Source organism: Quercus suber, unplaced genomic scaffold (assembly GCF_002906115.3).
Source record: "Quercus suber isolate HL8 unplaced genomic scaffold, Cork oak 2.0 scaffold_546, whole genome shotgun sequence".
Lineage (NCBI taxonomy): Eukaryota > Viridiplantae > Streptophyta > Magnoliopsida > Fagales > Fagaceae > Quercus > Quercus suber.
In genome coordinates, this window is record NW_027069994.1 from 141,715 (window position 1) to 159,254 (window position 17,540).

Here is a 17,540-nt window from a genome sequence, read left to right on the forward strand (position 1 = left end):
AAAAAAGCTTTATTAATTAAAGCTAACTAAAACCTAAACATCAAAATCTTTAAACTCAATTTTTTGGGTTAGATTTTAAAACTATATATAAAAGCTGTATTTTTTATTTTTTGATAAACATACTTAAAAGGTTAAAAATTAAAATAATATTTATAAAATAAAATAAAAAGTTTAGTTAAAAAGACAAGGAAAAAAAGGAAAAAAAAAACCAAGTTTTAAATCGTTTGGTCCGTTTCTACGTGTTACAGTTCAAACACTATCCCTGGTGCCAACAGAAACTGAGAGGAAAAAAAAATTTAAAAACCAAAAAAAAAGGTGGAGACTAGGAATTTAGATTTACCTTAATTATAACTAATTTATACTTATAAAATTACAGCTTAAATTTAAAAAGGAAAAAAGAAAAAAAGAAAGTGTGTGGGCAATAGGTTAGTTATGGATGAATATTGATAATGATGACGCTGGTATTTTGGGATTATAAACAAGGGAAAAGAGGGAGTGGACAGAGAGATATGATATGGGTGTGCCTATTTCCTCTTCTACTTGTACAACATCACCAAACCAACCTTCACTTTCATCTTCAACTCCTTTTCTTTCTCCATCCCATTCTAGACGCAAAAGGAAGAAGAAGTTTCATATGTTGTGATATTACACCTCTTTTAGTTTTTTTTTATATATTTATTTGTTTAATTTTTTTTTCATTTTATAAATTATCCTAGCATTTGATTTTTGCCAAAAGAAAGTTTTTGACATCTGGGTTGGATTTGGATTTGCATAGAAGATCATTGAAATGATTTGGGGACCTTCGGATTTGTGTTTGATCACTTGCCTTCATTGGTGGGTCTCTCATAATTTTTTTTTGTGATTAAAATGTGTGAAACCCATTTTGTATTTTTACCTTTTTGGTTATGTTTGTTTGTTTTAGTTGATGGCTTTGGTGATCAGGCTTGGGTTGGGTTATGCTGATTCTGCCTTTGATTTGGTTCATTTTTGGTGTTTGTGGAAGAGTTCTGATTATATGGGTATCTAATAATTTGATAATTTATGCTCTGAACACAAAGTTTTTAAAGAAAAGGAAATGAAGAAATAGCTTTGCTTGTAGTTGTAGTGGATGAGAATGTGTGCCGTACACGTAAACCTTTTGTGAGTTCTCACCGCAGTTTTTGGTTGTTGATGGTTGCAAGGAAACGTTTTTTCTCGGCTTTGTTTGTTTATTTATTTTATTGTTTTGCTGTTGGGTTAAGGATCTTCTGTTCAGAGCATTTTGGTTGATTGCCATTTGTTTTGGTTTTTAGGTGGTTCTATTTTTTGGGTTACATGTTTTGCAAAAGAATCCCATTATTCCATTCCATTTTGGTTAGTAATGAACAGTCTATAATGAGGAAATCCATTTCATTATTTTCTGGGTTGTTTTGAATCTTTTGATTGTCCAATAATGATTCAGTTTTGTCCTATAGGTTTCCTAACTTTGATGTCTTCTTATGATTGCTAGTGTGAATTACAAACATGGTTAGCAAGTTTTGTGATCATCTATGCTGATCAGTCTTAGAATTTTTGTGGTTCATGTGCATTTGATCAATGGGAAATGGAGTCTAATTTGGATCAGTACAAGAAGAATGTATATTCAGAATCTAATGTAGAAATGAGCTAACCTCTTGCCTCCAATATTTTTTGCAGGCACATGCATTGATTCTTCTGGAGATCATGAGCTATATGTGCCGGTGTGGAGGTCAGAAGATCTGTCTAGTCGTGATTTCTGGATATTTAGAATGTACTTGGGTTTCTCTATGCATCCTTTTAAGGGAGTGGGAGTTGAAATGTTAGAAATGTGGATGCCTGTGGTAGATACATAGTATTAGTTTCACTCTGGATTAGTGAACCACTGCTTTAGGACTTATGTTCATGATTGTAGCAGAAACTGTGGGTATATTTATTTTTAGGTAGCTTTGATATTGATAGAATTTGGAGCAACAATTTAATGTGTTCATTAGATTGAATATGATAAGTCCCTTGTTGATTAGAAAATTGAATGGATAGTAGTGAATTCATACAATAGTCTAGGTGAACAAAAACTAAAATTGCAGCCAAGTCAAAAAAAAAAAAAAAAAAAGGTCATCGAGAACTTCTCAAAAACAGCATACACGGTAGTTTTTGCAAATATTGGTCATGGGCTTGCCACAAGTCACCTTGAGTGAAACTGTTGAGGAAGTAGAAGCAGCATCATTGAGCACATTTTTGCAGAGCTCACCTCAATTTGCTAATGTGAGCACATGTGATGTGGATGGAATGCACAGTGAAAGTATGAGCCCATTAGCTGGGAATCCACTATGCTCGTCTATTGGAGATTTCCCGAGAAAAACCTGCTTGGAGCGTTCCAAGGTTCATGATGATTCATTTAAGTTTAGAGGGGCAATGGAAGTTACTTCCAATGTTCATTGTTTGAAAATTGGTTCTGTTGATAAAGGTACTCCTAAAAGTGGTCGTAACGTTCAGAACCCTGCTTCTAGGATTGTGGGTTTCAAATCAGTTGGAACAAGTTCTCCAACTGATGGATTCAAGGGGGTTTCATCTGGTCATGTTCAATCTTCTTCTGGGATTAATTTCACAGTCAATGAAACCGAGTCCAGTGGATCACTAGTCAGGAAGCGCTTGTTGTCACCATTGAGTAGTATGCTTTCTCCAGCCCAATTTAGTGGTGATCCTCTAGACATTGGGGGCGGAAGTGTTCATGGAGATTCAACTTCCCTGACCAATAATTTAAGCATTTCTGTTGTAAAAGATAATAAGAAGGCAAATGTTGGTAGCAATCGCCATTTTACCTTGCCAGCCTGGTCTTTGTCTAGTTGCTTGGAACAAAAGAACATACCATATGATGGTGTTAGAACTGAATCCTTGTTATTCGTTGATGGTCCTTTGCTGGATAATAGTTGTTTGTCTTCACCTGAACTTGATCATTGCAGAGAATCAAGTGAGGTAAGGTCTCAAAGTGGGGCAATATTAATATCTCCCAAAGAGGCCATCTCACCTCCACATTCTTTGTCCCCTCTTGGTCCAAAGTTTTCTGAAAGAATGAAAACTGCAGGAGGATGCAGGACTACCAAGAACAAGATGGTGGGATGTCCTTTAACGTTAAAAGATACAAAACGATCACTTGAGAGATCTGACAGAAGCATTGTCTTTGCCCCTGAAGAAGAGGATCATATGATTGCAAGCAAATCATTTGAACACGTTGACATTTTGCACAAAGAGTTCCGTCCATCTTCCTTGGAAAGTAATACTGACATGAGTTGGCCTTTCTCCCAAGAGTCAGCCCCAAGCTCCAAATGTGCGAGATTCATTAAAAGTCTTAGTGGACTTCCCATTAGGAGGTCCCTGGTTGGTTCATTTGAGGAATCTCTATTTTCTGGCCGGTTCTTATCTGGAAAACTCTGTCAGGTCAGTGTTGAGGTTATGTTGCATGTGATTTTCTTGATTTTATTCCCAGACATCTGAATCTGCTGTATATCATTGGCATTTTATGTGTAGAGAATTGATGGTTTTCTAGCTGTACTAAACATTACTGGAGGGAACTTTTCACCACAGTCACAGAAGCTTCCATTTGCAGTAACCAGTGTAGATGGAGATTGCTACTTGCTGTATTATGCATCCTTAGATCTTGCAGGGAAGTCATCATCAAACAAGTTGAGACGAGGCCTCAGCAATGATGATTCACAAACTATCAAAAGTCGCCTGCGCATCCCTATGAAAGGGCGCATACAACTGGTACTAGGCTTCAATCTTGAAACTGATCAGTGTTTCTGAATACCTATGATATAATTAGCTAAGCTTCTGTTTAGACTTATAGATCGGTGTTAATTCTGGTACTACCCATGTGATTATTGTTTAAGTAAATTACATGCCAAAGATTGTGGTTACTGACTGAACCTTTGCTGCTAGTTTTAATGATTGCCTGTTGAGGCATTAGGACGTGCAGTAGACCTTGTTTCATCTTAGTCATGTTTAAGGCATGGAGCCTTAATTAGCCTCAGTTGATGATTTTTCCTGCTCGAGTCCGTTGCATCCATTAGAGATTTGGATATTCTAGTGGTCTGTCACATAAAACCCTTACATTTTTAATTAGCAGTTATGAAAGTAATGTAGTTGGTCTGGATACGGAATATGTCAGTAAGCTGATTAATATTGTGGTACTGTGTATGTAACCAGTGAAGGATCTTGTGTATTATTTATTTAACTTAATTGGCAGTTACAAACGTGATGTAATTGTTCTACGTTCAGGATACATCAGTGAGCCAATTAATACTGTATGGTATTATGTATTTAACCAGTGAACTATCTTGTAGTTCTAACTTCTAAGTGGTTACCAAAAAAAAAAAAATTTTTTTTTTTTTTTTTTTTTTTTTTTTTTGAAAAAAAAGAAAAGAAAAAGAAAAGAGGAATTGTAATAGCGAGTTGTTGGCAACTTACTCATTATGTGGAAATATTGTATTATCCAATTAAATTTCTTGATAGACTTTAATACTTGCAAGAACGTGCCTGTTCCTCTCACAGAGCGATAAAAGGATTAAATTATTTATTGCTCCTAGAAACCTGTTCAGTTATCAAATTTGCAGACATGTTTAAAGTGTCACCTATTATGTCATTCATTTTGTTGAACATGATCTATTTTGATGGTTGAAAATCTCATATACTAGTATTAAAGTCAACTTTCCTTAACGTTGTCTATACACGTTTGCAGCATAGCATAAACGTCTTCTCTTTTTCTTGAATATATGGAAAATTTATAGAAGTCTTATATATAATGGTTAACGTTTTATGATGTAAGAATGATTTTTATTTTTTGTTAAATTGAATTACTCTCCACAGGTACTCAGCAATCCAGAAAAGACACCTCTTCACACTTTCCTTTGCAACTATGATTTGAGTGACATGCCTGCTGGAACAAAAGTAAGTTGTAATTTAGTATAATTTTTTTCCCTTTCAAAATCCAGCAAGTGGTGATGTAAATACCATTTAAGATATAATTACTTAGAATTATTCGAAGATCAAAGATTTGGGTTTTCTTGGTAATCATATGGAGTCTTACCTTACATGGTGACCTAGTAAGATCCCACTTGGGTGAGCTTATCATAGCTTTATAAGTTGGTCTTGTTGCAACGTTGTTTTTCCATGAAAACCAGATGAAGCTTTTTCCATGACTTATATCTTTGAAACTTCTGTAATTTATCGTTCTTCTTTCTAACTACTCATAATTCTTGTCGGTGGGAAAACTTTAAAAAAATTAATCCCATACCTAACCTTCCCTGGAAAAAGCTTCCCACTGCCTCAACGGTATGGCGAGATCAGCATTCACCTGCAATTGATATTTTTACTCTCTCTGTCTCGGTTGCAATTGATAGATCTCACCTATTTTTATATGTCCACGTGACACATTAGTCCATTTAAATGGTATACTAACAGAAGTACCAATTTGGCACATATGTAAAATTCAGGTATTGATTGGCTAAAATAAAAGTTCAGGAGATGTAAATGCCACTACCCCAAAGTTTGGGGGGTGTCAGGGCATTTTTCTTGAACCATTTTCATTATTACAAGGGTGTGGACATGATGCGTCCAGTTGGTTATTAATTGGGGTTATGGTAGTGGGAGTTCACTCTTTGCCTGGGGATGTTGAAAATTTTCCAGATTTCATATGATTTTGAAATGTATCTAGAGGTTTTATGTGTGTGGGAGATTTGTTGAGTTAATTTGTAGGCTCAGAGGTGGAAATATTGTTTTTTTTTTTTTAATAAGTCAGAGCTGGAAATATTGTTGAAGGATGCTGTAAAGTTTCGACCAGGGATTATAAAATTGCTGTCATGGACTTATCTTCCCCCCACCGGTTTTTTTTTTTTTTTTTTTTCAGTTATGGTTGCGGTCTCAGATGCATTTTCAGGAATGTTGGCCATCACATAGCTTAGATTTAAGCTCCAGTGTGGCTATAAATTATTATTATTGTCATATCAAAATATTCTTAGCCTACAGATTTGCATGTTGACCTAGAATTTCACATAATAATATTTTCAAAGCTTCTAACAGGTTTTAAATATAGAATTTTCTCTAAATTGCAGTTGATAGAACATTCATCTTGTAAGATTTCTTACATTTTGTAATTGTAATGCAAGTCTTATTTTAGATTATAAAGATAACAAATTACTTTTGACGATATCTGCTTATCTTTTGGGGTGGGGTGGTTGGAAATTGGAATATTTGGTGGTGCATTCATGTATTGCATGTACCAATATGTATCTAATGATAGTTCCTTTTCTTTGAATGAAAAATAGACATTTTTGCGTCAGAAGGTCACCCTAGCTTCATCTAGCCCAAATTCTACAAATTTGAAGCAAGGGCATATAGATATGGACAGTAAAGTAACAGGCAAGGGGGCTCCAACCTCACAGAAAAGTAATCCCATACAGTTTAGCAAGGAAGTAATGAATACGGATGGAGTTGGCATTGTACATAAAGTGATATCCATAGATCAGAAAAATGAAATTAGTGGAAGTGTAGACTCTAAATTAGTTACTTCGACAGATAAAGAGGAGCCATCCAATCAATCCCCACATATGGACAGTTGCTGTGTGGGTAAAGGCCATGAAACAATCAGGAACTCACATGTTAGTCCAAAGGTCAATGATAGTACTACTGGTGCTGGTGCTCTTCGTTATGCTCTTCATCTCCGTTTTTTATGCCCATTCCCTAAACAAAGTTCTAGGTCAATTCAGAGATGCAAATCTGATCCTCTTTCTGTACCAAAAAATAAAAGCTTAGACATGAATGGGGAGCGGAGATTCTACTTATACAATGACTTAAGGGTTGTGTTCCCCCAACGGCATTCAGACGCTGATGAGGGCAAGGTATGTGATTATGGTTTTACATATGCTATGCTTCCCCCCAACCCCCCCACCCATTCCAACAATCCTTTTTTGACATGTATTAATGCTATTAGCTAGGAGTGTGTTGGTTGATTGTTTGAATATCATCTTCTTGCATGGTGTTGAGGGTGCAAGCTCTCTTCTAGTGATTGTACCAGAATGTTGGCCTTTTGCCTTATAATTCACTAAACGTGGGTAAAATTTAAACTTTTTTCCATGTTATAAAAAAGACTAATTTTTCTACTCATGTTCATAAAATTTATATGGTTATTTGAAGTGTCAGATTAATTTTTGTTCTTTCAAAACTATAGGGGGATGTAGACTATTTTATGGTGCAACACTTTGAACATTATTGAGTTACTTTCTTGTTCTCTACTTCTTCTTTAACCAAATGAAGAAATAAAAGTATCATAGTATCTTATCTTTCTGTTCCACTTAAAAAAAGAAAAAAGAAAGTGTTCTCAATGATTGTGAAGTGTCAATTATATTGATTTGATTTTATCTTGTGAAGGGAAAGCGAAAATAAGGGGTTTGTTACATGGTTTTTCAACACCTGAATTCTGAAAATGAAAGATTTAGCCAAGAAAAAAAAAAGAATTCTGAAATGAAAGAGGAAAAGCTAATGCTTCCAGTTTCTTCCGTAAATTGGTTCAAAGTGAGACGGTTAAATTAGTAGTTTGGTTGTCTGAAATATCAATCTCCATTCAATGGAATGTGTATGAACTTCAACGCCATTCAAAAAGAAGAAAAAGAAAAAGAAAAAAAAAGAAAGAAAGAAGGAATTTACTTGGATGGGAGTGAGTCCCAACCAAGGGGCTTCTTAAGATGAAAGCTTTTTTGCATGTCTTTTGTAGTAACCATTTCATAATGACCTATTAGCAAAGAAGCTTCACTAATATCTTGGTAGCTTGGATTGCATATATGTCTAACACGGTTTATTTTTGCTATCTTATGGCAGTTGAACGTGGAATACCATTTTCCAGAAGATCCGAGATACTTTGACATCAACTGAATTGTCTAATTAACCTCACAAAAAGCAAAGCCTCCTTGCTGTGTACATAGAAGTCAGACACTTCTTACTCATCTCATCTCAAAATGCCACTAAACCTGTTCTAACTGTAAAGAATTAGATTCTCAATAATTTGAAGGGTTAATTGAAATATTCACTTATCTGAAAGAAGTGGCAATATCTATATGTGGTAACGACCCCAGAATCATATCCATTTTACTTACCCCTGTTAGCTTGCTGGGCACGCAAAGCTGCATTGCATCAGTTTATTTTTGAAAGAAAAAAAGAAAAAAAAGAAGAGACATTTGTGCTATTTTTCCTAGCTTCCAACATTCTCAAGTAAAATTACCTGAACACCACATCCTATAAAAAATTAACTTGGATTCATAATTGATTGTGCTTTGTGGCCTTAAAATGTTCTCTATTGAGTTACAAAAGTTAACTGAATAAAGAACCCGACAACAAACTCAAAAATTTTGAGCAGCCAACTATGATTTTCATTCCAGTTCGAAGGGCTGGCCTTGTCCTATTTGACAGGCCCAAGTTCAAATTTGTTTTTTGAGAAGAAGAAGAGAGCCCATGTCCACTTGACGTGCCAGTTTATATTAGCCAACAAGTCCAATAAGTCTTAAAATTGGCCCACAAGATAAGCCCCTCTTATTTCCATTCCATGTTTATAATCGCATGCTAGAGGATAACTATTGTCATGCCATGGTTCATTTTGTCAGGTGTGTATTGTGCACGATATACATATTAATATCATGATTTTTTTCTTGAGGGAATTAATATTATATGATTTTAAGTTTTTGCAAATCATGTGTTTCCCTTGCACATTCAGCTTTCAAAGCAAATTTCGTTAATACTTAAAAACCATTAAGCACTTTTTTCTTATTTTGTCCTTGGGTCTAGACTCTAGAACAAACCAGAATTGGATTCACAGATCGATGCCTCAAGTTGGTACTTTTTGTATGTTATTTGCTATGGGTTCTCTTTTCAATTCTCTCTTCTTTTTTTTTTTTTTCCTCCTATCAATTTTGTCGTATTTACATTGAGCAACTGGACACAAAGGTTGCTATAATAACAGTACAGGTGGCGTCATTGGATATTGAGAAAGAGAGGTTGTGCAAATGCAATTGCTAATGCTAAAATTGAAGGGCTCAAATAACAGCCAGCCATCCTAGAACAACCCCATTAAAGGAAAGTATGCACTTTTTTTTTTTTTTTTTTTTTTTTTTTTTTTTTAAAAAAAAAAAAAAAAAAAACCTATAATCGAGGACAGTAGTACATACATACATGACTGATGACTCATGAACCACGAGAGAAATAACCAAAACCCATTACACAACGTAGGGCCTCGAGCCCTCACTAAAAGCAAGCAAGCAAAGCAATGCTGCTCTCTCTCTCTCTCTCTCTCTCTCTCAGTACCTGTTCTATGAGTGAGTTCCCACCAATCCTAACATCAACAGGTGTCCCCAACAGCAAGCATTGCTGGCCCTTAATTTTCTTTCTTCCTTTCTAACGGACTGGCGCTTCTCACGGCTCGAGCTTAGTTCACCCCCCACAATGCTGTGCTGTCAGAGAGAGAGAGAGAGAGAGAGAGAGAAAATGAAAAAGAAAAAGAGAATTGATAGCTCTGATTTTGGGGCTGTCTCACAAAAACACTTAATACACTGAAGAAAGGTTGAGGAGGTATGTGACTATGTGTTACCACTTCCTGTCCTTTCCGTATCACGTCCTTCCTTTGATTCCCCCTACACTCACCTATTTTTCTTTTTTTCCATTTTTGCCCCTTCCTTTTTTTATAACTTTCTTGTGATTTTTTTATTTTTTTACCCTATCAACATTCATTAATCATTTATTTTAAAAAATTTTTATGAAAAATAAAAAAAATTATTAAAAAAAATTTCATCACTCTTTTATTTTTCCCATACAAAATTTAAAAAAATTATTTATTCACTAAAACCTTTTTTTATAAGGGTTGAAGCTTTCTTTGTGATTTGACAATAAGACATTGTTGTATTAAATTCTAGGCCGTACTATAACGTCTAATCATCTTATCAAGATTGACTCATTGTTTGTTTCCCTGCATGAACCATTTAGCCCCTTGCCTAAAAGTCTCACTAACTTAACAGAGACTGATTGGGGATGCTACTTTTATTCATATACTACTTTACTACAATGTTTGATTGTTTTCACTCGCCAAGTGATGTACTATATTCCTAGCCTTAGGATGTTTTGATGTGTATAATTTTTTAAAATTTTACTTTTTTTTTTAATATTTTAAAATTTTTTTAAGGTACAATTTTTAGCACACTTTGAATAAAAAATTTTCAACAAAAAATTAGATAAATTGTTCCCAAATAAACACTTAGTGTACCTTTTGTGTTAAAGTTATTGTTGATTTACTAAAGATGATAAATGTGTAATTATACTTTATATATATATATATGAAATTCTAAAAAATTGTACATAAATAAATAAGTTTTAAAAAACACCCAAAGAGAAAAAAAGTTATTCCAAGTATCTGTTATTATCACTTTTTTTGAGATATTTTCTTAATTAAATGAGTCAAAATTCATATGTGCACTAAATGCATTTGTTACACTATGGTTACTAAATTGCAAAACGACTAAGTTTTTTAGTATCAAAAGTAACCATATAGAACAGCCCCATAATTACTCTGTGAGATCTTTTTGTTGAAAGTGAACATATAAAGGCATATCTTGCAGCAACTTTTCAAGAGTGCTACCGTGCTATCACTAACTCGGTCAGTCATTTCTAAGCAAAGTTTAAGCATTAGCTTTCCATCAACCAATCACAAAACAAAAAAATATAAATGTAAAAAAAAAAAAAAATTGTACCCATCACAAAATCAAGACCTTACACCTATCACATCATATCCATCCCTCATTAAATTTTTATTTAAAGGGTAAGTAGCTAAAAATTAAAAAAATATACAAAGGAGAGGCAGGGTAGATAAAACTTCAGAATAATTTTATTCTGTTGACATGGTTCCTCTAGTACTATAACCAATTTCTCCCATTATTGACATGACTTCCATGGTGCACCAACTACAATTTAAATTCCTAACCTTTTGGAATTGGGTGTACACTCTACAATGCTAGACTAGTACTTAGAATAGTTTTTAATCTTAGTCAAGAGGAATAATTGATAGAAGCATATATATTTAGATAATGATAACTAAGTTTAGTTTAGACTTTGGACATCTATTCATATATATATTTATATAGATAACTCAATTGACATCTTCCACTTAAGCATGAGTATAGTGACATCTATCCATAGGTGAATAATAACACTAATTTTCCTTTTGTAACTTATTTTTTCGGATATGAAGATGTGTATAGAACTAGAACTTTGAAGTTAGGACTTAAGAGTAGCAATTATTAGAAAACCCAAACCATGCAACATTTTTATCCATTAGGGGCAATTATGACTTTTCACACACAACCAATCATATTATTCATCTTCCTCTATAACCTTTGTGCACAGATAGACACAAACAAACAAAAACCCAAAACCCCTTATAAACCTCACTCCTCCTCAGTATCAGCACTCCCACCTCAACTCCACTCTCTCTCTCTGCTCTGCTCTGCAATTCTCTGAAACTCACTCCAATGGCAGACCCAGCTATCTACGACTTCCTGAACCAACAACAACAACAACAACAAGCACCCACTTCTTCAAAACCCACAAGAAAGCCAACACAGACACACTCAACCAGCAATTCCTCTTCACGCTTATTCCCATGCCTTTACTGTCCTCGCAAGTTTTACACTTCCCAAGCTCTCGGTGGCCACCAAAACGCTCACAAGCGTGAGCGAGCAGCTCATCGCAGAAGCTACCCTTCTGAGCGTGACCGCTTGCCTCGCCTCCAGACCGAGCCACCATTCCAAGTTCAAGTTCCAGACCCAGTTGTTGCACCTTTCGTGGACCAGTTTTGGCTCGACCCTGTTCAGACCCATCACCAGCAACAAGTCCAGTTTCATCAGTACCGTGCTACCTCAACTTCATTTCCTCTCATTGGTCTTCATGGAAATGCAACCCCAGATGAATCTCTCTCTCCAAGCTCTGATGGCACTGACCATGTAAACCTTGACCTCACTCTTCGTCTATGAATGTTCATTTTTAACAAATATGAAGCTTTTTTTTTTTTTTTTTTTTGGGGTACCCTTTTGGGGAATAGTTATGGTTTCATGGGTTTTTAACATTTGAAGTGAGGTTTGAGAGTAGAAAGCAATGGAGGGGCTTTTGGTAGGAAGGACCAAAAAAACAGGAAAAAAGAAAAAAGAAAAAAAGAAAAAAGTTTGTGTTTGGATATTATGATATATAAAGAAAGTTGAATGGTCAGGGTTAAGCAGTTTAACATTTTTCATCTTTGTGTTTGAGTTTAAAAAGCTGTTTGAGGACTTTAGTAGTTTTGCTAATACTTAAACATCTTTATTTATGATGATGAGATTTTGGAACTCTAGAATATTATGTTTATTTGTGTTTTAACTTTATGATGTTGTTGATGCAACTTAATCTCTCTCACTCTCTCTGTCTATCTTTTCTGTTTGTGGAAACTGGTTTTAAAAAGATACAATAAGATACTGATGTCATGAATTGATGGACATGCATGATATCAATATATATATATATATATATACATATGTAGGTATTTTAAAATCATGTATGTCCATGTGTGTGCCTTTTCTCTTTTTGTTGTTTTCTCATATGCTATATTGCTATTCCAAAGTTTCCTTTAGTTCATGGCAGTGGGATCATATAAATTTGAGCATTTTAGAGGCTAAGTTTTTATTTATCTCTGTGCTGTGGACCTGGTCATCCTCTCAGTGTGAGCAAAACCCCACCAGATTTGTGGATTAGTCAATAAGACAATAACATCATGTGATTTGAAGTCCTTGGATTTCTTTCCCTCTGTTTTTACTTTCGGATAATCTTTAAATTTTTTTTTTCCAAATCAACAGTAGTTTCTTTTTGCGTTTTTGTTTTTGTTAACTCTTACAGTTACATTAATCTATTATGGGACCCCAAAAATAAGAGAAAAAAGTTGTCCATGCCAACTGGAACCTAAATTTCTTCTCTCTCTCTCTCTCTCTAAAAATAAAAGTGTGGATAAGACTGTATGGTTCGAATTCTGTACAGCTCTAGAATGTGTTTGGACTTTGAATTAGCATTACTGATAAAAAAATCTGGTTTTTATTTTATTTTTCTGGGTCATTATGTTTGAAGGATTAATTTAGGATTTCAAATGAACAGGACAAATTAAATAGGTCCAACTCATTCCTGCATTTTTAACAGTAGTCATCGGTTTTAAGCCACTGCAATTGGCGGCTGTGATATCTGACTGATTCATCATGAATTGAACGTGCGGGGTTTGGTGTTTATTTGGTCTCGATATTCACTGAAGCTTTTTAGAGAGATAGTTGATTGAGCTGTATCTTTGTCCTGGAGCAGAAGCAAACTCATAAAATTTAATTTTATGCTTAGAATGGAATTCCAAAGCAGATTGGATAATGGCGAAGTTTGCATCAGTAACCAATAAAAATTAAGCTGAAGTAAAATGGCATCCTCATCTCTTTGGGATAAGTAGTTTACGTAATTTCCCACAATGCTTTGGGCACGATTTGTTGTGAGATGATGGAGATGAGTTAGTTACGCGAAAGCACCAACAAAAGGTATTGCCATGTGGTATACAAGAATTACTTTTGGGGCTTTTGGGAACAAAATATGTACCTCAACTTTTATTTTACTCTCCAAACTTTATTAAAAGTTTATTTTTGCTTTTGGTTTCTAAACTTTAACGTTCATTTTTTGTTCTTAAATGATCAAAAAGCTTACTTTTTATCCTTGTTCAACTTTCATCTCTATTTTTATCTCTAAACTATTTAAAAAAAAAATAGTAAATTCCATTAACTGAGATTTGATTTAATATCAACCAGGTTTAAGATTTTTCAAAACTAACAAATCTAGTCCCTAAAAGCAATTTACTCCTTAAAACGGTTGAGAAAAAATAACTAACTATTTTAGGACTAAGTTGGCTTTAGGGACTAAATTGACTAGTTTTGAAAAGTCTTAGACATGATTGGTATTAGCTCAAATCTCAAGATATGTTGGTAGAATTTACCAAAAAAAAATATATATATATTTATAAATTTTAAGGATGAAAAAAGATCTTTTCAAATTTATTGATGAAAAAAACTTTTAATAAAGTTTAAAAAAAGAAATAATATTTTATCATTTTTTTATTTTTTCGTCATTATTTGCTGGCACTTATAATGTGACAAAGATAGTGTGGCATTTAGTGGCAAATTAAGTTTGACAAACTATTTAAGGGTAGTCTCTTCTTGAGATTGAATTTTATGTATAAGTAGCGCCTAACCATCTTAATGGTTCTCTGAGCTGAAATTATGTTTGCGAACCATTGGAATATTTTTATTCTCTTCTTGTCTAGAAATGCACTTGTTTTGCCAGTGAACTTACGGACCGTGACATGACATCCGTCCCCTTCTTGTGGAGCTCAATTCCGAGTCAAAGCATCTCGGTTACACTTAAGTGAAAATAGAAAAAAAAAAAGAAAGGGACACTTGTGCCCACTGGAATAGACCATACTAGTAGGGGATCATATCATCACCCTAGTAAATAACAATAGCTAGGTTTAAAATTTCAAATCCCACCTATGCCAAAAAAAATTATTAACATCTTGGTTTAATGGCGTATAACAATCATTATGGAGTATTGGTCCATGCCACAAGCAAAGAAACACAAACATGAATGAACATGAATACGGGTATGAGTACAACACAATGATACAGTAATTTAAGGAAAAAAAAAAAAAATAGAACACGAGTATAGTGGGACATGTTTATGAAATGATTATTAAATATATTTTTATCTATTATTAAGCATTTAGTTTTCATATAATGTTAAATATATATCAAATTAAGAGTAATAGTGGAAATAAAGCAAATGCATAACTATTAAAGGATATTTAGAAATTAGAATGCAAACAAAGAATAAAAATATTAATTAATTTTTTATAAGGTAAAAGATAGAAATATTTATTAATTTTCAAATGTTCTATTACTATTTAGAGCATATATGCTCTATTTTGTTTTGTTTTGTTTTTTGTTTTTTTTTTTTGTTTTTGTTTTTGTAAAAGGGTATTCGATTTCTTTTAATTATTCTCGTGTCCCAGTCATGTTTTGTATTTTTTTTAAAGGACACAACTAGGACACGCATGCAAAAATGTTCAAAGCATGTCAAATGTTTGACACGAGTTTAGCATCTCAAATAAAGCGTCCGTATTTCTTAAGCCACAAGTTTTAAGTTTTAGATCATATCGTATCATTTCATATATATGATGTTCCACAATTATGTGGATTAGGACTTAGGTTGACCAAAGCCCACAGGCTTTTGTGGATCATGTTTCAGTCATTGGATTTGCTTTTTATCGTTGAGTTTTGGAATTGGCGTTGCCAACCTTTCGATTTTGGTTAAAAGAGTGTGGTTCTTTTTTTTAGTGGTTCGGTCTTTTTCAGTAACATATGAATTGCGATAATATCATGCTCATATATTCATCTAATGGATTGATCATCATAGCGAGTCACCTATTGAATGATAGACATTGACAACAGACCAATCAGTACTCTTCACTCACATGGCTCAAAGTCTTTAACTAGTAATTACTCGATCAAGAAAAACATTGCTTTAAATTTTTTGTCCCTTGGATATTACGCTCGGCCAGCACCACACCTGGAGTTTATATTGTACACTATGTGTGCATGATCAAGCTGTTGTATACAGCTTCAATGAGCTAAAGTGGCAATGCTTAACAAACGCCCTCTACGTACTATTCCATATATCTGATTTTGTACTTCAATGTATGATTTAGTGAAAAACTATAATCATATAAATGGCCACACGGAGATGCCATATCGGTGCAGGTTTGAACAGCATTCCACTGATAGAGAAGAGAATGGCATGGATAGATATGATTACAACTAGATGATTGTTACTTGAAATTATTCTTCCTAGGCTCTGCTTCTAGCCACATTAATGAATTGGGGTATTTTGCATGATGATCTACCTATTGAATTTGAACTTTCCAATCTTGCAGATATCTAGGTGGCTATCAGTCCAATTTAAAAAGACCTTCAATTTTAAAAATTCTTGTTTTAGGCTAACTTGATATTGTACTCTAAATACTAGCATCATATACATTCAAAGATATCGGTCATCTAATCTAACCAATAGCCATGCATACCTTCTGTTTTTGATGGGTTTGACAAAGTAATAAAAAAAAAAACCGACCAGGAAATTTTGGTAGAATTCCTGGAAGATGTACATACCCTTCTCAAAACAACATCCCTGTCTCATTGTGTCCTGGGACACTAACAAAAAATTTCACCTTAATGTACGTAGGAAATTATGGGCTTTGTTACAGCAATTATATATGGTTCTCTCCTCATAATACAATTAACATTATGGAATAAGTATAAGTGTATAATCATATACATATTAGGACAAAACTTAGGTACAATATTTTAAATGCTGTTCCTTAGGTTTTCCTCTTAAGATTCAGCCATGTGGCTACTTAATTAAAAAATAAATTTCCATCCAATAAGAACAAATCCACATGGCAGAATCTTAAGAAGAGAATTTAAAGAATAACACATAAGTACTGTACCTAAGTCTTGCTCTATATGTAAATTGTAAATTATGATAAATTAATAGGAATATAAATTTGGAAGCATGAAGGCACATCAAGTGATAACCCGTGTCATTCTCAAAAAAAAAAAAAAAAAAAAAAAAAAAAAAATTTTTTTTTTTTTTGATAGGAAAAGTGAAGTTCTTAGCTTTTTTTTGGAGAATCAAGTGAAGTTCTTAGCTTACTTCGCTTATATCGTCTTCTCCAACAGCACCGAAAGGTATGATTTTGGCTCCAAATCTTGCCGCCATCCTGACAAACTCAGACTGTTCTGGCCATATTAACTTGTATTCTTCACCCTAAAATTGTATATTCTTAAGAAAAAAGATTTTTTGAAAGCTTTTTCTATGTTTAAATATGGCATTTATCAACTTAAATGTGGAGTGGGTTCCAGTTAGCTCAACTGGTAAAGTCTCTGATGGTTGAATAAGAGATCTGGAGTTCAATCCCCGCCTACACCGAAAACTAATTAGTGTCTTGGTCTAATGATAAAGAGCTATCATTAGGAACAGTAAATGTGGACCATTATATGTATACTAGTCCAATGCTCATACGACGGTTAATTAAAAATTTCTATATAAAAGAAAAATATTATCAAAACTATAGTGAGTCACTTCTAACTTTAATATAATTTCATCTAGATTAAATTATAGAAATGCAAACATATATTAAGCAACACAACGTAAGGACGGTATATAATATGTAAATTTTACCAGATTAAAATACAAAATTATGATAGATGATCAAAATACTTAAAATAAATTTTAAATTTGATTTTAACATACTTGAAGTTTTTTGAAACATTCTCTCAAAAAAAAGTTTTTTGAAATATAATTTTAGTTGGAGTAGATTTTTAAATTTCTTAAACTTAGCTAATAAAATTTTACTT

General features: G+C 33.7%; 2 protein-coding genes across 2 annotated transcripts; both read left to right on the forward strand.

The window, feature by feature from the left end:
- Nucleotides 1–410: 410 nt before the first annotated feature.
- Nucleotides 411–8,088, forward strand: LOC111996956 (uncharacterized). The gene is made up of 6 exons (XM_024028988.2): nt 411–636; nt 1,675–3,432; nt 3,523–3,759; nt 4,861–4,941; nt 6,318–6,890; nt 7,867–8,088. Exons 2-6 carry the CDS (start codon nt 2,164–2,166, stop codon nt 7,918–7,920), a joined length of 2,214 nt encoding a protein of 737 aa, XP_023884756.1. The 5' UTR covers nt 411–636; nt 1,675–2,163; the 3' UTR covers nt 7,921–8,088.
- Nucleotides 8,089–11,555: 3,467 nt separating this feature from the next.
- LOC111996943 (uncharacterized) lies at nt 11,556–12,056 on the forward strand. Its single transcript, XM_024028977.1, has one exon. It carries the CDS (start codon nt 11,556–11,558, stop codon nt 12,054–12,056), a length of 501 nt encoding a protein of 166 aa, XP_023884745.1.
- Nucleotides 12,057–17,540: the final 5,484 nt, after the last annotated feature.